General features: G+C 44.3%; 1 protein-coding gene across 1 annotated transcript in view; it reads left to right on the top strand.

Moving 5' to 3' along the window:
* COL24A1 (collagen type XXIV alpha 1 chain) overlaps positions 1–24,945 on the top strand; it is a 276,971-nt gene that overhangs the window by 40,193 nt on the left and 211,833 nt on the right. Inside the window, exons 3-4 of the mRNA XM_066597768.1 lie at positions 8,545–9,767; positions 16,667–16,720. Coding sequence (XP_066453865.1) covers positions 8,545–9,767; positions 16,667–16,720 — 1,277 coding nt within the window. The remainder of the gene's footprint in view (positions 1–8,544; positions 9,768–16,666; positions 16,721–24,945) is intronic.

Below are 24,945 nucleotides of genomic sequence, written 5' to 3'. Positions count from 1 at the left end.
AATGATACAGAGTTAAAATGAAGATAAATAGAATACTCCTCTATTCCGGTGGCTCCCAGTGCCCGCTGCACGTAACCCGAAAGAAGTGGTGGGCGGTCATGTGCCATTCATTGTGCACATCACCGCTCTGCCAGTCACAGGCTTCAGTGGCAATGGAGGAATCGCTGGTGAAGCCTGTGACTGGCTGAGCCCCGGGAGAGGGAAATAATCAATTTCTCTTCATTTTAACCCTATATAAGTTTTTTGGGGGGGGGGTTTGAGTGTCCCTGAAAACCTTTTTTAACCCTTTGCAATCCAATTTTGGGTTCAGGGTTTCCTAAGGGGTTTTCTCTTTTCCATTATACAATTGTGCTATCTGCTGGCTAGAGCCAGTACTGTAGTATGGGACATGCTGGAGAGGCCCCCGACAACAGAGTGGCCAGTAATATACAGTAAGAATACCCTGCCGGGTGTCTTCCGACATCGGAGCTGTACAGCCTTCAATCAGAATGTCTTTAGACGTCAGACAATGGATTGGAAAGGGGTAAAGCTATTCTGCAATTCTGGGACAAAATGTGTAGGTGGGAGTTATCAATTGGTGCACTCTTCTTTGACCATCTGCCAATTCCTGGGGAGACTTTGCACTCTTCCTAGATGGCCAGGCCGTTGCTTAGAGTACTGATCCACACTGAGCAATGGTAGTGCATTGGTAGTCTTAAGACTCTACATGGCACTCACATTGTCCAGTGCTACTCATATGACAAGGGCTGAGCAATCCAAGAGCAGTATGCCGTGTCTGACTACTGAAGAATATACATCGAATAATCACAGGAGGACCACGGCCATTTTGGAACACCACAGAGAAGGGTGCCAAGTATTCTATCCCGCTCCCACTGATCACTGGACAGATATTGTCCCTAAGACCAGAGGGTAGCTTTAAGAAGACCTGTTGAAGACGGCAGGACTGTGGAAAAATTGCTCATGTAATATTAAAAATCCAATATATAGATATAGAAAATATGAATTCTGGATACATTGAAGTTGTGAGCTAGAATTGTTTTTGAAGACTGTTAGGTGGTGTTATTGAAGATCCCCATATTTCTCCTGACTAGAGCTTAACCCTGGAGACCGGTCTCTGCAGTTAATGTTGCTTAATGACATCTATTTGATAGATTGAGAGAACATGTTGTCTCTTCCCTGACTTGACTAAAGACGTTCTAAACTATTTTATTTCCTGGAGGCATAGACTGAGGGGACAAGACCAAGATCTATGGTGGGATGTTTTAACCCTTTTTCGGGTTGTGGGCTGATTTTTAACCTGATAGTGTATAGACAGCCAGATTAGTAATTTTCTAAGACAAGCTATAACCTCATTAGCACATACAGTACTTGCGGTTGCTCGGTAACGCACTGTTGTGTTATGGTATATGATATTAAAGGGGTTAGTAAAGAAATATATTGCTACATCAGCAAAGATTTCCACCTTTTTTTAGCAAAATCCTATTCGTTCTGCTCCTAACAAAATGTAAAAAAAAACACATAGATTGGAATTCAGAATGGAAAATGTGCAGAAATTCACACAAAATTCACTTTATAGGGAATGTCATAAAAATGATATATTATACACCTCATATTTTTGTGTTGAACATATTTTTGTTGATGTGGTTTTCATTTTTGATCTCAATCTATATTAAAAAAAAATTTCAAAATCCTAAAATCTTGTATATTTCATACTGACCACAGAGCCTAATTAATAGTGAGATGATTGCTGCAAAGCTTTCCCTACAGATCAGGAAGTATCAGACTAAGGGTTCTTTTTTACACGGGACGACCTGTGAGGCGCAGATGCCGTCCCAGCAATGATCATCGCTGACTGAATGGCAGTGGAGTGGTGTTGGACATCATTCCAGCCCGCAAACCCCTCCATTTACGGTAAACGGGCAGTGAGGGGGTTACTCCGAAAGAGCCAGGAATCTACTTCTGGTGGGCGGCATTACTAGCACAGGGTTCTGTTGCTAACTGAATGTCTGCGGAACCCATTTAAAGGGGTTGTCCCGCACCGAAACGGGTTTTTTTTTTTTTTCAATAGCCCCCCCGTTCGGCGCGAGACAAACCCGATGCAGACGTTTAAAAAAAAAAACAAACAGATAGTACTTACCTGAATCCCCGCGCTCCGGTGACTTCTTACTTACCTTGTGAAGATGGCCGCCGGGATCTTCACCCTCGGTGGACCGCAGGTCTTCTGTGCGGTCCATTGCCGATTCCAGCCTCCTGATTGGCTGGAATCGTCACACGTGACGGGGCGGAGCTACGAGGAGCCGCTCTCCGGCACGAGCGGCCCCATTCAGAAGGGAGAAGACCGGACTGCGCAAGCGCGTCTAATCGGGCGATTAGACGCTGAAGATTAGACGGCACCATGGAGACGGGGACGCCAGCAACGGAACAGGTAAGTGAATAACTTCTGTATGGCTCATAATTAATGCACAATGTACATTACAAAGTGCATTAATATGGCCATACAGAAGTGTATACCCCAACTTTGTTTCGCGGGACAACCCCTTTAAGTTGGTAAGCCTGCTAACGTTGTTGGGGAAGGTTGCATTTGGCTCCGATGAGCTTTCTTTCAACAAGTTGTTCAGTCTTTTGCCTATTTTTGTGATGGATTCATACAAACAACGTGCGTCTGTGAAATTTTTGTTGTTCTCCTCTGCTCAAAGCACTTGAAAAAAAAAAAGTCAGACTGAGCGAGATTTGGTTAATACAGAGGGGTGAGGCAAGAGTATCATTGAATTTTTCGACAAAAATTGCTTAACCCTCAGCACTGTGTGGGCAAGTGCATTGTTATGATGGAAGAACCAGCATTAAGTGTTAAGCAATTTTTGACGAAAACCAGCATGACACCCTTGCCTCATCCTCCCTTGCCATCTACCCAATCTCCCTCTGTGCAACTTCTTTCCATGAGTGCTTTGAGCAGTGGAAAAGGATACAATTTTTCACAGCTGCATGTTGTTCGGATGAATAAGCCATCACGAAATGCGAGAAAAACTGAACAACTTGTAATAAAACAAAAATCACTGGAGCCAAAAACAACCTTCCCCAACAATGTTGGTTGGCATCCCGCCTCAGAAGAGTTCTGCAGACCATCACCTCGCAATAGAAGCCTGTACTAGTAGCACCCGCCCAACGGAAGATTCCTGTGTCTTTTGGGTGGCCCCTCGTATGTATATTAACTCATTTTCTGTTTGGAGTATTTTTTGTTAGCCATCAGACATGCAAAGAGTTAAAATGTTCTTACGCTCTGACTCGATTGTTGATCCTTCTTGGTTTTTTAACGCTTGCTTTGTACTTGTTTAAAAAAAATAGTTTTTAATTTTTGTTTTTGTGAGAAACTAATGAATGACTTTTTTTTTCTAATCAGTCAGAAATATTGCTATTAATTTTCTGAGGACACTACCCCCTTTTCTTGCCTTTCACCCTCCCATCTCAGTATAGGTTTTTCTAGGGAAAGGAATGGGACCAGGGTTGTTCTTCTCAGGACGGGTGCTCCATATAGGCAGCTTGACATCTAGGTAGTTTCCCAATTTGAGGTAGAATTGTTTGTTTATACTTGTGAAAAAAAGTTGTTTTACAATGCTATCCTAAAACAAGGGTTTTATTTGTGTGTAGCATTCTGTTCTATGGTTTATTGCCCCTGATTACCTTATCTATTGAGGTTCTGGACCCTTCTTATTTAGTCCGTCTGTCTAGTATCTTTCATGAAAAGGGATCGTAATGTGATGTGGCTCTAAGATGCAGGTTTTTTTTTTTTATGGTATTCAAAACCTTAACTAGGCTTTTCCTATTTTACCTCCTGAATTCTTATGATGGCAGTAGGATGCCTCCTAAGGCCTTAGTCAGACGGGCGTTTTTAGCCGCGATTTGCGCATGCGTCCGGCGATTTTATAAAACCATTGCTTTGCAATGGTATCGGACACATGAGCGCTTTTTATGCGCTTGTCCGATAAATTATAGAACAAAAAATCGCAGATCGCACCTATCTGCGATTCCTGTTCTCTTCTCTATATGCGCTCAATGGGGCCGGCGGCAGCAACGCCGACCCCATTGAGAACATATAGAAGACAAATCATTCTTCTCTGCCACAGCTGTAACAGCTGTGGCAGAGAAGAACGATGTTTGCCCATTGCTTTCAATGGAGCGGCTGTATTGCCGGCTCCATTGAATTCAATGGGCTGCCGGCGTGTGCGGGGTGAATTGTCGGGAAGGGCTTAAATATATAAGCCCTTCCCTGCAATTCATGCTAAAATGTGTTAAAATAAAAAAAAATTGTATACTCACCTTTCCGCTGCAGCCGGAGTCCAACCGCGGCCGCTGTCAGTTCTCCTGAACTGCTTCTCGGCACTATTCAGCCGGCGGGGCTTTAAAATCCCCGCCTGCTGAATGATCTGCCTCTGATTGGTCACAGCCCTGACCAATCAGAGGCAGGTTTCACTCACACACCCATTCATGAATGGATGAGTGACTGGCTCAGCGCTGAGAGGCAGCAATCAGGGGCAGGTCTGACTCACATCCATTCATGAATTCATGAATGGGTGTGAGTGAGGCATGCCTCTGATTGGCTCAGCGCTGAGCCAATCAGGGGGCAGGTCTGACTCACACCCCCTTCACACCCACTGCAGGACGGCCGCGCGGAGCTCCGGCTGCCGGGAGAAGGTGAGTACATATATATTTTTTATTTTTACACATTTTAGGATGAATTGCAGGGAAGGGCTTATATATTTAAGCCCTTCCCGACAATTCATCCCGGGCTCGCCCGCAGCGCATTGCTTTAAATGGAGCCGGCTCTATTGCCGTCTCCATTGAATGCAATGCGCTGGACAGCTCCGGCCCGTTTCTAATGAAACACGGCTAGGAGCAGATTTGCGGGCGACTTGCGCGCATCGGTCACGCGATTTGCGGATGCGCATCCGTCATGCGATCCGCAAATCGCGCAAAAAAACGCCCGTCTGACTAAGGCCTAAAGGTGTAACTAGGGGGGGCTAATAAAAAGCCAAGAGAGGATGATGGTCGCTGCCCCGAGATCTGCTGCTCCAGTCAATATCTTCTAGTTGTGGGATCCACAGACATTAATATTTATACCGCTTGGCCATTGAAAAGTGGACCCAGGATGTAAGAGGTAAACATCCTGTGCGTGTTTTATATTAAACCGCCAGCAGTCATTAAGAACAAGAATGGTATCTCGTTTTATAAACTGGTCATTTTCTAATGAACCTGAAAAAAAAGAGTAAAGATAAATATGGTACTTTTAATAGCAGCCTGGAGCATTGTAGACCTGGAAATTGGATTAGTCTATGGTATGCTGGCTATGTAAAATGTTTATTGTCATTGGAATTCTTAAATTTGATGCACGATGCACATTTCCTGTTGCAGACTTTAAGTAAAACTTTGGTACGTATGTAGTATTTGTTTATGTGGCTTTGTATCTTACTCCATAATGACCACCCCAAAGTGCTAGTGACATAACGCAGCAGGTGTGGACCCACTGTATAACTGGCTAATTTGGCTTTGGGCTACTCCAGAGGGCTCCTCTAAGATGTTCCCTTATTTTCACCTTTTAACACCTTTTTGAGGGATCTGGTCTAGGCTGCAGGGAGGCTCCAAGTTTTTTTCACAGAAATAGTCTGTGTAGTGACAACTAACCCAGACCGCTCAAAAGGCACCGAGCCTGCTGTGACGGGAAGAGACAAGGATGTGGTCGATAGAACAGGCCATGGGCAAGGTAGGCAAGTTTATGCAATACAGTACATCAGGCTGGAGGTCAGGGCAGGCAGCAACCAGGCAAGATGTAGTGAGAAAACAGGCCAAGGTTGGGATAGGCAGAGTTCCAACATAACAGAGTAGCAGGCAAAAATCAGGAGCACCTTCACTTGGAACAGTAGGAATCTTTTGCTCAGGCCCATAGGGGGAAGATGCCTAAAATAACTTGGGAATGACTGGTAGCAAGTAAGCTGGGTGAATGTGCTGGCCCATTTAAGAGGCCAGCTGGAGCTATAGTGTGGGACAGAAGATGGGGGACCAAGAAGATGCTGGCAGCCAAAGCGAGGAGGACTTCAGTAACGGTGCTGCTGACGACTACTGTCGGCCATAACAAACTAGAAAGTATGAAAAACCATGAGTAACATGCTATTGACAGCTCCATCAAGATCTTGTGGGGTTGGTGGATTTGCATGGACAGGTTTATTAGTAGTAAGTGTGTGCCCAAGAAGGAAGAAAGCTTTCTAGTACCCTTATTAGCAACAGGTACCCATCCATGCAGACAGGGTCATTCTGTCTGGAGAGGGCGATCCTCTTAAATAACGTGCTCAGTTTTACTTTCATATAGACCGGAATAGCCCAAGCAAAAGCTATCTGCACCAAAATCCACATGTCTGAGGGTATGTTCTAGAAAGGGCCATGGAGCTTCTTGATGTGGCTTCAAAACTGAATCCTTGTTGGGAATTCTGCATTGCGTCATAGAAAGGGGCAAATCTGTGACTTGCCATGGTTTCAGAGGTAGGATCTGCACGAATTTGTGGCGGAATCGCTTCAGACTTCCAATGGTGTCGCCAGCATTGCCAGTCTAAAACGACTTCTTCAGAAATCCACATCGAAATCTAGATGTTTGACATGTGGGTTTTGGTGCCGATAGCCTCCTTACAGACTATTCTAGTCCTTGTGAAAGCACCCTAAGACACCTTGAACAGGAGAAAGGGGGTGACCTAAATAGTGTGATTAAAACATCAAGACTGCAAGTTCGTTCTGTTGCCTTGTTCTTAATCAATATGTTTAACAGTGCAACTTGTAGAGTTTCTCGAGTAATCCCTGGGGAGTTTCCAAGTAGACTGATGGAATTGTGCCCACACCACACTTGGCAATCCAGAAAACAGACTAACTGGCTTCTTCATTTAATAAAGCCACTGTGTCACGCTTTGAAGATTATTCAAAGGCGCTCGTCTTGGTAAAATCATGTGCTCTAAGAGCCGAATGAAGGAAGAACTCCAGTCATAACCTTGTTTACCGGATGAACATTCTATGTATTTTAGGTATTTCAGGCATTTTTTTCTATCCTTCATGATTGCAACTTCGTTATCACATCACACAGTGCAATGGTCAACTGATCCCTGAGTAGAGATTGGAAAGTTATAAAAGGGCATGGGGTTATTTTTTGTTTTTTTTCCCTCTGGTGCAATAATAAGAGTCCTTAGTTATAGAAAACTGGAAACCAAAGTATAACTGCATAGGGGAAATTCTTACAGGCCGTTATGCCAGAAAGTTGCAAACTTTTTTGCAAGTTATACTTGCATTAAAAAAAATTGAAACTTGTTGGTCTTACTTCACTGGCCACAACACTTTCCTTCAAAAGTGGGTGCGGCTTGGCAAAAGGGGACGTGGACTCCAGCATCACGACCCTTTATTTTACGTCAGAAACAAGCGTAAATTATAGTGCAAAGCTGGTGTAGATTTGACTTCTGTTGTCTAAATGGCCAGAAATGCATGTGTACCGCTTAATACATTTGCCCCAGCTTACTCCGGTGGCATTGCTCTAAGACATATGAAATGCTGGTCATTTGTGCCCCATGGAGGTCAAAGGCTTAAAATTATGCAGACAAGGTAACTATATACAAACATATGATTGCTTATTTAGTATCTTTGTATGAATAAGAGTTTACGATCTCAAAGCACTGCGCTAGAAAACTGGCGTAAAAAAGTTGATTTTAGCGCAGACCTCATTTGCAGAAAAGTTTGCACCTTTTTCTATAAATTAAAACAAATCTAATCCAGCTCATAGCTGACGTAGATTTCAGTTTCTGGTGCACTGCGGTCCCAAGATGCACCAAATGTGTTTAAGATGCTTGTGCCTCTTAAAGGGATATTCCAGGACTTTGTCAACACCTACACACAAATACAAACCATGCACGAATAAACAGTTTACCTTTTGTGCTTCCTGTACCTCTATGCCGCCATCAGCCTCCCTGACTAGCGATCACATGACCTGGCAAAATATTTCTTCTCTTCCGACATGTCTATTAGCTTTCTTCTGGTCCTGTCTGTGGTCTCTGACTTCCGGCTTGAATCTTCATTAGTTGAGCGGGTGGACCGGACAAACTCCTAAACCTGCGCAGTCGCATGATTGGGAAGGTAGAACTGCACATGCTCACTGTGGAAGCGACAGCGATGCCAGTGCTAAGTAATATGGGTCTTGTAATAGAACCAGGGCAGAAGAACAAAACAGGAAGCCATGAATGTAAACACACATGGCATGCCACAGCGTTGGCACAATGACCGAAACTAAAATTAAGTATTTGGGACATTTGGCATCGGGGTTTTTTTTTGTTTTTTCTTACTCTGATTACACCTATGGCAAACCCCTTTAATGCATTTGTTGCTTCTTCCTTTGGGCAATACGTGTATAATGGTCTTAATACCTCCCCCCACCATTGTCTTCAGCTGTACAGAAAGAGTAACTGCAGCACTAAAATTTTATAGAATACGTTTTTGAAAATCTTGTTTTTCTGATTTTTATTGCAGGCATACACTCTTCTCATCCGTTAGGTCGTGGAGAGAAGACGCCATCTCTGTTATTGGTGACCGTCAAACCATGGACAGCTGTTGCCGAAGACCGCCGAGTGGAGTTAGCAGAACCAGGAGTAGTTCTGACCAGAGATACAGTCATCGACTATCCACTAGGAAATAACATCCTCTCCAAACTGGGGCTTCCATTTTACTTGTTGATCAGTCTGCGATCAGACAAAACCAACAATGCTTTCCTTTTCAGTATTCGAAATAATAATCGGATATTCTTTGGTGTTCAGTTGCTACCGAGAAAGGTAGTCGTACACACGGGGGGCAAGCAGTCCGTGTCTTTCGACTACACCGTGCAGGATGGCCTGTGGCACAGTTTTGCTATCGGAGTTGGACACAAGTCCATTTCTTTATTTGCAGAATGTGGAAAGAAATACTTTTACAAAGAAGCTGTATTTGACATACAGACACTTGCTCCCGACAGTACATTTACTTTGGGGAGGATGACTCTTCATTCAATTCCATTCGAAGGAATATTATGTCAACTGGAGATTATTCCTTCAGCAGAAGCCTCTGCAAATTATTGTCTCTATGTGCGGAAGCAATGTCTTCACGCCGATACTTACCGATCTCAACCTGGAGACCCAAGAACGGAACAACTTCTTCATCCACCTATACAAGTAGGGACTAACAAACATGTAGAGGACAGTACTCAATCACAGTCTATATTAGACCTAGCCAAGAAACAAGCCTTATCGACATCTAAAGCCCAGCTGACCCCAAAATTCAAAAATGTTAGTTTTGTCCACGATGAAGCATCTCATGTTGAAGTTACTCCGCTTCCTGAAACAAATATCAAACCAACAATCCGTCGTCATTCGACCGGGAACGTTACAGAATATGGCTATTCATCTCCAACCTTGGCTTATGAAAAGATGTGGACAAAAAACAGCACCACTGAGAAGAAATATACAAAAGGGCAAAAGGATGGAAAGGTGGGTATCCATCACGTCTTCAACAGGACGCTGTACCAGGCCAATAGTGACACCTATAGCCAAGTAGATCTTTGGGATGATCCTGATGAGAATGACTATGGAACGGAAAATAACTATGGAACAGACAGTGTCTATGAAATCGACATGGAGAACTATAATTACGACTACGAGGAGATGAACATGCTTTTTGAAATGGATGATTTGCTTGGAGATAAAGGAGATCCTGGACCTCCAGTAAGTTGACTACTTTTTATTAATAAGATATGTGTGTGAGAGACTTGTGGAAAGAGTTTTGGAACACTTGATGAGCCTGTGACATGACTCACTGTAGCTTCTTGGCTTAGCGAGAAGATAGTAATTTTAGAGGACCGTTATTTCAGATGTCTTCTATCTTCTTACAGATAGAGCCAACTATTTCAAGCTCTAGTGAAGCATTTTTCATTCTAAATTTATGGGGCTGAAAGTACAGACGGAATGCGGTGCCAACTTCACACACTTCTCTGCGGTTTTTGATATAAGGCAATATGTTACAGTCTAGCAAATTTATCGTTGCATTTCACACATTTTCCAATCCCGATTGTGTCTTTATACGGTCTCTTACCCCACTCTGCATTCAGTCTCATTCATTATTACAATCATTGGGTATGGGTCACGTTTAGAGATGAGCGAGCATACTCATCCGAGCTTGATGCTCGTTCGAGTATTAGGGTGCTCGAGATGCTCGTTACTCGAGACGAGCACCACGCGGTACTCGTCTCTATTAAACGAGCACTGACCATTGAATTCAATGGAGCCGGCGATACAGCTGGCTCCATTGAAAGCAATGGGCTGCCAGCGAGCGCGGGATGAATTTTCGGGAAGGGCTTAAAAATATAAGCCCTTCCCTGAAATTCATCCAGAAATGTGTAAAAAGTAAAAAAAAAAATATATACTCACCTTGTCCTGGCAGACGGAGTTCAGCCGCAGCCGGCCGCCAGTACTCCTGAACTGCTGTGAGTAGTATTCAGCAGCCGGGGATTTAAAATCCCCGCCTGCTGAATGAGCTGCCTCTTATTGGTCACAGCCTCATCAATCAGAGGCAGCTCTCACTCACCCATTCATGAATTCATTCAGCTGAGAGCTGCCCCTGATTGGTCCCTGCGCTGAGCCAATCAGAGGCAGCACTCACTCACCCATTCATGAATGGGTGAGTGAGTGCTGCCTCTGATTGGTGAGGGCTGTGACCAATCAGAGGCAGCTCATTCAGCAGGCGGGGATTTTAAATCTGTATTGCCGGCTCCATTTAATTCAATGGGCTAACATCGTTCTTCTCTGCCACAGCTGTTACAGTGGAGAACGATCTTTATGCTGACAGTGCGGGGGGTCTCACTCTTGCCACTATTGTGGCTTAAAGGGGTTGTCTCGCGAAAGCAAGTGGGGTTAAACACTTCTGTAGGGCCATATTAATGCACTTTGTAATATACATCATGCATTAAATATGAGCCATACAGAAGTTATTCACTTACCTTCCCTGCGCTGGCGTCCCCGTCTCCATGGCTCTGTCTAACTTCAGCGTCTAATCGCCCGATTAGACGCGCTTGCGCAGAAGGGTCTTCTGCCTTCGGCTCGCTCCGGCAGCAGCGGCGTTTTGGCTCCGCCCCTTCTACACGTCATCGCGTAGCTCCGCCCCATCACGTGTGCCGATTCCAGCCAATCAGGAGGCTGGAATCGGCACACATGATGGGGCGGAGCTACGCGATGACACGTAGATGGGGCGGAGCCAAAACGCCGCTGCTGCCGGACAGACCCGAAGGCAGAAGACCCTTCTGCGCAAGCGCGTCTAATCGGGCAATTAGGCGCTGAAGTTAGACGGAGCCATGGAGACGGGGACGCCAGCGCAGGGAAGGTAAGTGAATAACTTCTGTATGGCTCATATTTAGTGCACGATGTATATTACAAAGTGCATTAATATGGCCATACAGATGTGCTTAACCCCACTTGCTTTCGCGAGACAACCCCTTTAATAGTGAGACCTCGGAGCCCGAAGTGCAGCCCTGCATGTTGCTCCTCGCCTGCCCTATCCATTTCTGTGTTTTTTACATGACTTTGGTGATTTGCTAAGATTTTCACAAATGAAAACCTTAGCGGAGCACCAGTCATATACAAAAGTGCTCGAGTCGCCCATTGACTTCAATGGGGTTCGTTACTCGAAACGAACTCTCGAGCATCACTGAAAGTTCGACTCAAGTAACGAGCACTCGAGCATTTTGGTGCTCGCTCATCTCTAGTCACGTTCAATCAAAAATTCTATCTGCTTTCTACACTGCTCAAAATAATTAGGGGAACACTTGAAGGGCTATTCGTGTCTCGGGAATCCTACTTCAATGTGTTCAATGTGTTCGCAAAACAATGCACTCACCCATAGGATGTTTATTTCCAAAATGCTCTATTCTCCTGATGTTGCAAAGTTTCCTCTGCCCTCTGGTTCTTTACTGCTCGTTGCCAGGGAAACAAACGACCTCTTCTATGGAAAGAAGTAGCAGAGGAGGCAGGTGCTTGTGCGCTTCTTTCATCTAAATCTGGTGATCGGGATCTAGGGAGCGCATGCGCACTAGCTTTTGACCCAGCCATCAACTGCAATTAACTTCCATAGAAAAGATGGTTTGTTTCCCTGGCAACGAGCAGTAAACAACCAGAGGAATCTGCATTGAAGTGCATTGAAATAGGATTCTTGAGATGGGAATACCCTTTTAAGCATTCCAGTATAACCCCAAGTGGCCATAACCGTTCAGCGTAAACATGGCCAACGATTGAACGATGAACAATAATTAGTTTGTTTATCGTTTGTCATTCATTTTATGCAGGCATAAAAAACGTTTGTCGTTTGCCAATTGTTCCGTGTAAAAGGTGATCTTTCAAACATTCGCAAACCATTTCCCAGTCAATTCCAGACTACCCTGACAGAATAACAACGCACTGAAGGAGCCATGATGATAAAAGTGTAAACGGATGAGATTTGAAAGTAACAACCCATTTACTTGCTTCGATGCTTAATTGCTCAATGTGAAAGGACCCTTAGACCGCCTGCACAAGAACTGATCTGAAATGCATGGGTGATCCACTGGGCACAGATTTGTAGATGGATAGAATGAAGGTTGCTAGGAGACCACATAGCAAAATGAATAAAAGGAAGCAGGGAAAAGACAGTGCATGACTGATTATATTCAGAGAGGTACACCCCATCATCCGTTCCAGTAGCCGGGTGTTTGATATGGGCAGGTTCATTGCTCTTCCAAGCCAAGAGAGCAGCATGCCGTTCTGAAGGTTCTAAGCTCTCACCTCCACAAAAACACGAGATAATGTTATCTGGGCATTAACCCTTTGTACAGAAGGGTTTTTTCCAGGGGGTTGGGCAACTTTCTGATGTAATCTCCTGCTTGCAATATTTTTTCTGCGCGGATGATACACTGTACATCTGCACCGAATAGCCATTGCATCTGCGATTGTCCACAAACACTTGCAATTTGTTTCCACAATGAATTGCAGGGCTTCCATGGTGAAGATCCGTTAGCGGAATCTGACTCATTCGTGTGCAGGCAGCCTTAGACTTCAGGGATATCAATCTGTTCAGCCAGGCTGCTATTATGGGGCAACATTTTTTGATTGGTCACAGCGCTCAGCCAATCAGAGGCAGCGCTTTCTGGAGGTGGGGATTTTTGAATCCCCGGCCACCAGAATACAGAAGAAGGGGGTGGGGAGAAGAGCCGGACAGTGCTTTTAGCGGAGTTCATTTTTTATTTATTTTTTCTACAGCTAGGGCTTATATTTCAAGCCCCTACCCCCACCCCCTCCTCCTGAAAATCATCGCTGCAGTGGTTGCATTCATATTATTGCTTCCAATGGGGCGGAAGCAGCGACGGCTCCATTGAAATAAATGGGAGAAAATTGCGATCTCCTGCTGTGGCTATTACAGCAATACTCCTTCAGCCCTTCTGGGATGCGAGGCTGTTTCCCTGCATCCAGGGCTTTACAGAAGGATTGCAAGAGCCCCATAGAAAGTCCTATTGAAATCGCTTTTAAAAAATGCAGCAATATTACGATCGCAAGTGTGAAGGCACCCGGAGGTGCCTTCACACTTGGGATATCATTGCTTTTTTTTTTTTTTTAAACCCGAATGTCAATTGGACTTTCTAATATTACGCATCGCACAAATATAGGCGCAAATGTTAGGAAGTTCCATTGACCTTTTGTGTAAAAAAAAAACAAAAAAAAAACGCCAGTGTGCGGGAGCCCACTGACAAAGATAAACAGATAAAACCTCTGCTGTGTAATAGATCACCCTTGGAAACAGAAGTGATTGTGAATCAATTTCACCTGCTGTGGTGACTACAGATGCATTGGAGGAGCGGCAGCCAGAGCAGATCCACACTAAGCACATGGCTATCATTCATTGAGATTTGATGTGTCATTGAAATTGTCCCTTAATTGTTTTGCGAAGTTTATTCTGTCTAGTGAAGTGACATAGTAAAATCTTACATTTTCAACTTTGCTTTAAACAATTGTGCACATTTTATGGTCTCCTAAGATATATAATTTAGGCTACTTTTAATGCAAAATAGTAAAACTCTATGTTGTCTTAGCAAATGTAGAAAGTTATTTTGCCAGGTCTGAACTTTTTAATAAATCAGGTGGGATTTCTTGCCAACTACACTCTCCACTTTAAGGGCTTATTCAGAAGACCATATATCGGCCGTGCATTCACATCGGCCGATATAGGGCGTCCCTCTCTGCAGGGGGAAGAGGCTGGTAGAGCTGGGAGCAGTGTACTGAGCTCCCGCCCCTCGGCACTATTTGCAATGGGAAGGGGTGGAGAGGGGGCAGGGCTAACTCTCAAAACATATCTCCGCCCCACCTCCTCTAATTGCAAATGGCACTGAGGGGGCGGGAGCTCAGTGCACTGCTCCCGGCTCTTCCAGCCTCCTCCTCCTGCAGAGAGGGACACAGTATATAGCCGGCGTGAATACCCAGCCGATATACGTTTGTGTGAATAAGCCCTAACTTGCATAAAGTACAGCAGTCTTAGTAAATAAGGGCCACTGTGTCATACCTTGCACAAGGTCTTGTTCCCTCCGCCCCCTTCCTCCCTCCGTCCCTTCCTCCCTCCGTCCCTTCCTGCCTCCGTCCCTTCCTCCCTCCGTCCCTTCCTCCCTCCGTCCCTTCCTCCCTCTGTCCCCTTCCTCCCTCTGTCCCCTTCCTCCCTCTGTCCCCTTCCTCCCTCCGTCCCCTCTTGTTCCATCAGCATCTTATCTGTGACATACAGCCCACTCTAAATATAGCTGTTTGACAGCCTACATATGTGGTCAATCCGGAGCCACCTCTGGCTCCCCATTAGTCCCCTTATGAGCACCAATGATTACTATTGCAGCCCTGGGCATAGTGAAGGTTCCCCACATGTAAAACTTAATTAAACTACATATTGTAAAAGTGATCAAATGATTCCAAGATCAAGTTGACTAATGGAACAAAAAAATAGTAAAATAAAGTTAACTAAAAAAAAAAAAATATTAAAAATTCGATAGTGTTGACTTATAGCCATAAAAGCAAAGTGTGGATGTGATGTACTCTTTAACCCCTATTATGATCCATGATGTAAGCTTACATTCTCACTGGGTGGTACTTTAACGTAACAGGATGTAAACTTGTGTCCTGTGGATGGTACAGGCTCAGTAGTGAGCCCTAGCCATCTTGCAGTGGGAATTGGCGAGAACATTGATCCCTGCTGTTAACCCCTTACATGCTGCTCCCTCTGTGGCATGATCTGCCTTCCACAGTTTAATCGTGGAGGGCCGATGGGTTGCCATGGTGTCTGGGTCTGCCATGGCTTATAATTAGTAATAATACAATGCAGTACAGAAGTACTGCAATGTATTATAGCAATCATAACTTCACAGGTTCAAGTGCCCTACAGGGACATAAAAGATGTTTAAAAAAAAAAAAAAAAAAAAAACTTGGTAACTAACAAAAAAAACCTAAACATTTATTCATACTCTTACCTCCCTTGTATTAAGAAAAATATTTTAAAACCCCACATATTTGGCATCATTGTATCCATAACAACAATAAATTGAACATGCTATTTTTCCTGCACTATAAAAACTGTGTATAAAAAAAAAAAAAAAGAGCCAAAATGCTTATTTTGTCTTCAAAAAAACGCAATAAAACCGGTAAAAGCTTGAACCTCAAAGTGGTACCAATAAATTCTACAGCTCATCATGCAAAAACAATCCCCACTGCATGAAGTGCTTTTTCTTCCAGTATTTTTTATTCTGGATCTGCAACCGAACCTTCAAACAGAAGTTCAACAGCAGATGTGAAACCACCCTGAGAAGAGGGTTACATATGGGGAAATCTTCTGAGGGTCCTGAAGTGCCCTTGAAAAAACCGTCAGAAGTGCTAAACAAGCCTCCAGACATATTCCAGACACACCTTCTTGGCTGTCATAAAACACAATAACATAAAGTGGAGTTTTATCTACATTATCAAAGTTTTAAAAAGTCTGGAGAACAACGAAGTATAATTGAGAATTAAGTCCTAGAGCCAAGGCAGCCATCTCAACACCGCTCGAAGGGGATCAAGAACGTTCTGTCACGTTTCAAAGGATCTGTGAAAGCAAAAAAAAAAACCTTGCAGAACCAGGTGTTAACCACGACCCTATAAGGACACAGAAAGGTCTTGTACATGGAATGCTCTGTGCCTGGAGAGCGCGCAAAGCCTGGTTGGCTCCTACACTGTGCTACTTGAGCGCAGTTGTTTTACTTGAGATAGGCAGGTTTACACAAGGGTACGATTCTGGGGTCTTGAGACCATTCACACTATGGCCATGTTTTACTATAAATAATGGAAAACCATCATTTCCTTAAGGAAATAAGACATTCCAACGGCTTCAATGGGAACCTGTGTGTTTCGGAGCACCATTAAATGCTTGGATTGTTTTAAGCTGAAAGTTAGAGCTTTAAGCCCAGCGCTCTGTGATCTTTACTGCAGGGTTAGAAGGTGTTGATAATTGATAGTTTGGGATTTGGAGTCTGAGACACTGGAGCTTAGTCATTCTTAAGACTTTCAGTGAAATAATGTATGTGCTTCTGTATCTTCAGGGTCCTCCAGGTCCTCCCGGCTTACCAGGTCCCCCAGGGAAAAGAGGTCCTACGGTGAGTAACTGGCATATCATGTCTCACATCTCCTTACAGCCTGACAATAGAGCGCATTTAGCTTGTCCTTGCACCAACTCATTCAAGTCCAGGACAAAATACAGAAACTAAAGCGTAAAAGAGTCACATACAACTTTGATACATACAAAGTACATTAAAAAAAACATCAACTCAAGTGCAGCAGACACAATAACAGGATGGGCGACCCTCCAACATGGCCAAGTTAGTCATAATAAAGTGCAAGTGCTTAGAACTGAATGTGATCGTATAGTTCACAAAATAAATATGTTCTCCAAATATAGTGCATAAATAATACCCCCATAAATTACAAACCCATCGGTTGTGCTCAGTGCAATATAGCAGCATGAACAAACATTGCAGACAGACTATATAAATGCATAGGTAAATAATTAAAGGGCCATTTCAGCAAAAAAGCACATTTTTCCATCCCTCCCTCCCTCACCTGGTTGCCTGTCACACTCTGGATGTCTTCTATGTATATTGCACTCTCTAACATGCAGTGCAGCCCACTGTCTGATACTTATCAGGTACCATTTTGATGTTTAGATTTCTCTCTCCGTTAGGCCTCCTGCCCACGGCCATGTCGGACTCCGCCAGCAGAATATCGCAGCGGAGTCCGACATGGCGCCCCTAAAGATTCCATACTCTGCTCTCCAGGACCACCACGCAAGTCCCGTCCTGTGAGCCGGCGCGCATGCGCAGTGCAGCTCATGACGCGTCGGCAGTGGGCGGTGACGTGTAATCATGCGATACTTCCACTGTGCTCACAGCGGAAGTATCGCATGACTGATGGCTTCCACTGACAACAATGGAAGCCGTCCATGCGTTTTTCCATGGCAATTAGAACATACCGCGATTTGTTTCACGCTCCGGAATTCCGCGGTAAAATTCCGCAGCGTGAACATTGAAAGGCAGAAGGCTATTAGGTTCAATAGAACCTAATAGCTGCAGGATAACGCAGCGGATTTCTGCTGCATGAAACGCAGCAGAAATCCGTCGTGGGAATTAGCCCTTATATTTGCCTTTTATGCTAGCAATTTTATGATGCATCTCCATAACCTCACAGGACCAGCAGGAGCCAGTACCATTCCTGCCTGCTGGGAGTACATTAGGATTATCTTCTATATTCTTCCACATAAGCTAAAGACCGTCATGGACATTTACTTCTGTGCTTTACATAAAAATACTGGTGTAGAAAATTCACTATTTTTTGCGTAAGTCCCGCTGGCTTTACCACTTTGTTAGAAAGTGGTGTTGAGAGGGGGCGTGGCCACCCAGACCAAAAGATTTGTTATAATTTACGCCAGAAATCGGCGTAAATTCTACCAGGAATCTACACCAGCTCCTAGCTGCCATAGATTTCTGTGTCGGCACATGGGGGGAGCCAAACACGGCGAATAATATATCAGGAAGTTTGCGCCTCTTTATGTGTTGCTCACATCGCCCTCTGGTGGACATTTATACTAAGACCGGTTCCCCCTTCCCCTTCTGCATTATAACTGTGCAACAGGAGCCTTTAATCATCAGCAGTAAGTCCGGGCTCATACGAACAGGTCAAACTCCGCATGTGGGAGCTCCGCAGCGGATTCTGGCTGTGAGCTCGGCCAGTCACCCTGTGTCTCTGAATTTGTTGTATTGCGGATGACCATGGCGGCTCTCCGTCGGTCATGCGCAGTACAGGTTTTTGGTTTTTTTCCAATGTTTGTTTTTCCCGCGACGTCACTAAGCGATGAGGCGCGAACCCAGAGCCCATATGCAGTGTTAATTACATATGGGCTGTGGGTCAGACAGCTTCTGTTGTCTTTAATGGAGGCCGTCTGCAGAGTCCCCGGTAACATAGAGCATGCTGCATTTTTTTTCTTCCGCCCATGGATTACGCAATTCATATCTATGAGTGTGAGGGAAAAAGCGAATGTTCATGCCTTTTAATGTCCACATTTTTCTGCGGACCATTATTGTGGATTCCGTAATTAGAAACCATCCGTGTGAGACCCCCTTAACTGGAGTTTCTACCCCCATCAAAAAAGACTGTGTGATATCACTACAGGAATTATGCTGAGTGAAAAACTGACTTTCTGAGGGCACATAAAGCCAAGTAAATCTCAAGGCGGTCACAATGAGTTCACACGACCCACCTGAGGACGACGACTCCAGGAAGCTTCAGATGGCAAGGAAGAGCTGACCAAGGTAATGCAGGCCGAGTTATATACACTGGGGAACTAGATGCAGAATGAATGAATGAATGAATGAATGAATAAAAGACAAATTCCACTGGAGTGGCTCTTTAATAAACTACAAGTACATATGACTATAGGACAAGAGGAGTCACCGACCACACCTGACCTGTGCTGCCCCAAATGCTGCTTCCGATGTATTGCACGAAGCACAGACACATTAACACAACTGCTGTTTTTGAAATGTATTAAGATATTATTTATGCATCATGTTTTGAAGTAGTTCTTTATTTCATGAGCTATATGACCATATTCGTTACTAGGCAATTGCACTGATATGGTTATGTTGGAGGGTGAACCCATCCTGTTATGGGGTCTGCACATGTTAGCCCTTCCATTTATGTTTTCGTGAATTGATTTTGTTATTCATCAATAAAGATTAGAGATGAGCGAACGTACTCGTTAAGGGCGATTTCGCAATCGAGCATCGCGATTTTCGAGTACCTGGCTACTCGGATGAAAAGATTCGGCGGCGGAGGGGGGGCGGCGTGGTGGAGCGGGGGGTAGCAGTGGGGAACACGGGGGAGCTCCCCGGCGCCCCCTGAATTTTTTTTACCCGAGTAGCCAGGTACTCGAAAATAGCGATGCTCGATCGAGTAATTACTCGAAACTAGTACGTTCGCTCATCTCTAATAAAGATGTTTTTGTGGCTCTTTTATTCTTTAGTTTGTATCTCAGCACTTTTTTTTAGTGTTATTAGTTGGTGTTTTGATATTATGTGCTATTAGATTTAGCATTCATTGTTTAATTCTCCCATTTTGATGTTAATAGTCTATCCTTGGTTAACAAGAGCATCTTAGAAATAATAGAATCTTATGACTTAACAGAAATGTTTAGTGCTGGGTGTGTGAACATGATTCACGTAGGTAATGCAAAGTTTTTGAAATAGAAGTTACTTTAACAAGGAAGCGCCTTCTACATCTAGAGGAAAGAAGGTTTCTACACAACATAGAAGGGGGTTCTTTACTGTAAGAGCAGTGAGACTATGGAACCCTCTGCCTGAGGACGTGGTGATGATAAACTCACTAAAGGAGTACAAGAGGGGCCTGGACACCATTCTTGAGCTTAGTATTACATGTTATAGCACTGATTACTTCAGTAGGATTGATGATCCAGAAATTACTCTGCCAGATTTGGAGTCAAGAAGGATTTTTTCCCCCTAAAATTAGTGTTTTATTGCCTTCCTCTGGACCAACATTGCAGAATAGGCTGAAATGAATGTGTTTTGGCTTTTTTTCTGCCAATGTTACTATGGTACTAAATAATGGGATTAGTTTAAAAGGGTCTAATTAATTGGTTCCTAATTTTACATTTATTTTGATGTGGCACAAAAACAACATATTAACCTCTTATAGCACACTATATGAAGAGTCAAAAGTAAGAAAAACAGACCGTTTGTATCCTTGTCCCCTTCCATCAAGACTGGCACCCCTCTGGAAGTTGTGTAGTATTCGCTATGACCCTAGGCCAACAGCAGAATTATAAATGGGTTGTCTTCTGCTGGGCCTTGTTGTTGTGTCAGACCCTAAGGCCATCCAGACAATCCTTTGGTAGGCCAATCCGACAATAGACTAAACACTTGGCTGACCTTAATCTTAAGTAGTGATGAGCGAGCATACTTGCTAAGGGCAATTGCTCGAGCGAGCATTGCCCTTAGCGAGTACCTGCCCGTTCGAGCGAAAAGGTTCGGCTGCCGGCGGCGGGCAGGGAGCTGTGGGGGAGAGCAGGGAGAAACGGAGGGAAGATCTCTCTCTCCCTCTCTTCCCCCCCCCCCCCTCCCCCCCCCCTCCCCCCCGCTCCTCCTGCTCACTGCTGCAACTCACCTGTCACCCATGCCGGCACCCGAACCTCTTCTCTCGAGCGGGCAGGTACTCGCTAAGGGCAATGCTCACTTGAGCAATTGCCCTTAGCGAGTATGCTCGCTGATCACTAATCTTAATGCTTATAGTAGGCTTTTATGAATGGTAGAAAGTAATTTTCAAAGGACCAAGTAGTAGACAGTCCGGACCAGAACGAGCTGTGAGAACACCTAGCGGATAAATGGCGACTGACTTGCATAAAGCATGGGGAACATGTAAGAGCCTGGACAGCCGCACTTCCGGAAAAACAGGAAATGTGATACTGCATGTGACCAGAGCGCCAATGTACTGTTTGTGGGGGTTTATGGGCTGTGTTCTGGTGACAGAATTCTTTTTAATGAGCTGATGGAAGAGGAAACTCTTAGAGATTTGGACTAGAGGGTTTCAGGCGATTTTGGTCTGAGCCTAAAGACCAGTACCTATGGCGTGCTCTGACGCATCACTTTGGTTTGCCCCTTTAAATAGTCTGCAGACTGTATAGTAATTCTATGTATTCTCTCACATTGCTCCCTTTGGAGTATAAAATTAGGTTGTATCTGTCACCATATATAACCTACAACCAGCGCCAATCTGACCTTGTGATTGAATCTGTGACCTCAGCATTTGGGGTGGGTGCGAATTATATATACTTTGTGTTTGCACAATTCCTTTGCTCCTCTTTTTGTCCTTTTTTTAGATCTTCTCTATGAATACACCCATTTACTGACTCTCAAAGTGACTGTGAGATCCTAAATATAAAATATTTGTTTCCACCCAGTCTTTTATGTACAGTCTAGATATAATTGTGGCTTTACATAGCGAGTGATGTTTTATTATAACTCGTGCCGGAAGCCAAGCAGGCTGTGTTTTTATTTGGTGTATGATTAAGTGTGCATCCTTACTGTAATTTTAACTATCCCGTTTTTGGGAATGGTGTAATCTTCAAGTTGGTTGATTGTAAATTTGGCCAAAAACTTGACTCCTAATTCACCTTGACCTTCGTTCAATACATTAACTGTCAATATGCCCACAAGTAAAGACTAATGTATAAAAAAAAAAGCCTAAAAATTTATTTTTGGCTGGACTGTAAAACTCAGTATGACTCAGTATAGCACATAGTAAATCAACGACAGAATGGCTGTCGGTTATGATAGACTATGGATATGACCTGTATTGAAGCATGTTTTGTCTTAAAGCTTGTCTGGACTCTTGAACAAATATTTTTGGCAGTTGCAAATGCGATAAGTAGAAATCCTACTGTGATTGCAAGTCAAAGTACAGTATAGCCAAACGTACATGAACACGTAGAGCGGCTCAGTGGTTAGCACTGTTGCCTTGTACCATCGGGGGCCTGGGTTCAACTCTGCCCAAGTGTTTTCCCCATGCTTGTGTGGATATCCTTCCATACATCAAAAGAATACTGATGGGTGAATTTAGGTGGTTGTTTTTGTTGTTGTTGGCCGTTCAGCTGTTCTCGACCCTCGGCAAGCTCCCTCCTATGTTTTTCGGTTTTGTGCTGTGTCTTCCAGTTGTGTGAGCTCCATGCCAGTATCAGCTATGACCGTATCGGCCATCGTGTCCTTTGGTGCCGGGTCTTCTTTTGCCACTGATCTGCCCAATCGTTATAGATTTTTCTAGCGACTTTGTTCGCATTACATGGCCAAAATCCATGAGTCTGAGTCCGGTCATCTTGTCTTCCAGTGATCTATCGATCTTATACAATTCAGGACTTCTCTGTATGTTCCTCTCCCCGTCCAGGACATACACAGCAGCTTTCACCAGCACCACAACTCAAACACATCAATCCTCCTATCAGCTTTTTTTCACAGTCCAGCTGTCACATCCATACATAGCTATGGGGAATATGATGGTTTGCACAATCCTGCGTTTAGTTGCTATACCGCATATAGGTTTAACAAGGAGGGTGACAGGATGCAGCCCTGCCGGAAGCTTTTGCCGATTGCAAACAAATCTGTGTCCCCATACTGTGTTCTCACAGTAGCTTAGATAGTGAGCCCCAATGGGGACAGAGCTCAAAGTAAAGGCCCATTTACACAGGCCAAGTGTCGGGCAAACGATGCCCAACACTCGGCCCTGTGTCTCCGCGCAGAGCTGGTTGGGTCACGGAGTGCAGACAGCGCTGGAAGCAGATAGCACTGTCGACATTGCAGCAGCCAAGTTTGGTACTAGAGGCACATCTCCCAATGAGTTCAATGGGAGCTGTACCTGCAGTACCAAACCCGGGCCACTGCAATATGGACAGCGCTGTCTGCTTCCTGCACTGTCCACACTGTCAGCTAGCCCAGCACACGTGATCGGCGGGGATCCTGAGCGGTGAACCCATGACGTTCAACTATTGATATGCCATAACAAAGCTAGACTCCAGCACTGAAGGTAAAATTAAAATGTCATGCTTTTATTGAACAAGTTTAAAAACTCCTGGTATGCAAACCGTAAAAACCCCATGTTGACGCGTTTCTGTGTCCTTAATCATAACAGAAATGTCGGAAGAGCGTCAACCCTGTCTTTTTATGGTTTGTCTACCATGAGTTCTTAAATGTGTTCACTAATGAAGCAGGAATTTTTAATTTTACCTTCAGTGCTGGAATCTACCATTGTTATGGGATGTCCTTCTGGGAATCGGTCTGGCATTTACTCCTTCTTGCATTGATTCGTGCTCCGTTTAGATGGAACGACTATCTTTCAGAAAAGTGTTCAAACGAATGAATAATCATTCAGTTTAAACACTGGCGAACAACCAACAAGAATCATGAGATTCTTGCTGCTTGTTCAGTTTCAGCAGGCATAAAAACCAGCGCCATCTTGGAAAAAAAACTGCCCCATAAGTAGACAGCGCTGAACATTACACAGTGGTTGCGGCTGGTATTGCATTTTAAGTAAATGGGATTCAGCTTGCAATACCAGCCAGGGCCATTGAGCTATGTACACACAGGCATGGGGCCAGGGAAACAACTGATCACTGGGGTTCCCGAGTGGCGTACCCCACCGATCTGTAATTGATGGCATATCTTGGGGAGGGGGTCCTCAATAGCCAGAAGTGGGAACATCCCTTTAAAAGATGACACTGTTTTGGGGCAAAAAGTATTCTCCCTCCAGTCGACAAGGCTAGATTCATCCATCAGACTGCCAGATGGTAAAATGTAATTCATCTAATGGGGGTGGGCTGTACATCACTCCGGCTAACAATTTACAGTACACATATTGATCTCAGGCTTGTATGTGGTTACTCAGCCATGAAAACCCAATGTTCAACGCTCCTGCAAACAGCTATCATCATGCTGACATTTCTTCCAGTATAAAACTGGATCTACTTTAGCATTTTGTAATCCAGTTCTGTGAGTTTGTCTGATACAGCCCACTTGCCATTGACTAAGACAACACAAGCAGCAATGTGACTAACTGAGGCCATTACTACTAAAATCCACTAACGTCTTGCCAGCCATGCGAGTGAATGGAGTATTTTATAGATAATGTTTAAAAATCCACAATCTGCTCATCTTTGTTGAACATTAGTAATTATTAGGAAATTATAGTACCAGTGTTTCAGGTGGTGGTGCCGCACAGCTCTGCTACATGCACATCACATGCACAGCTCTGCTACATGCATAGTTCATCCCATAGAACAGGGATCAGAAGCCGCACAGCACTGGAGATGAAGGACCTGTGCTGACGTCACCGTCATGCTCCATCCCTGATCACATGACTGTGAGGCTCATCCCAAGTGAATAACTTACATGCTCCGCCCCTGGTCACACGACGGTGACGTTATCAATGATCCTACATCCTTGTGCAGATTACTGGCAGACTACAAACCCCCTGCGGCCTTAGTTGCTATGGAATACTAACGAACACCTAGCCAGACAGCAGCCGTGTGTATACAGCACCTGTGATGATGTCCCCATCATGTGATCAGTGGCAGAGCATGCTACTTCCTTACTGGGGATGAAGGACTTTTGATGACCTCACAGTCATGTGATCAGGGGCAGGGTATGTAAGTCACTCACAAACCCACTCACCCACGCACAGACGGACAGGTCGTTGTTAGTAGTTTGATTACTAGAGGTGAAAAGCCATGGATCAACTTCATTGGTTTACCATGGGACTGGTTCAT

The sequence above is a fragment of the Eleutherodactylus coqui genome, chromosome 3 (assembly GCF_035609145.1).
Source record: "Eleutherodactylus coqui strain aEleCoq1 chromosome 3, aEleCoq1.hap1, whole genome shotgun sequence".
Lineage (NCBI taxonomy): Eukaryota > Metazoa > Chordata > Amphibia > Anura > Eleutherodactylidae > Eleutherodactylus > Eleutherodactylus coqui.
Note: the sequence above shows the minus strand (reverse complement) of the source record. Positions and strands in the feature narration are given on the sequence as shown.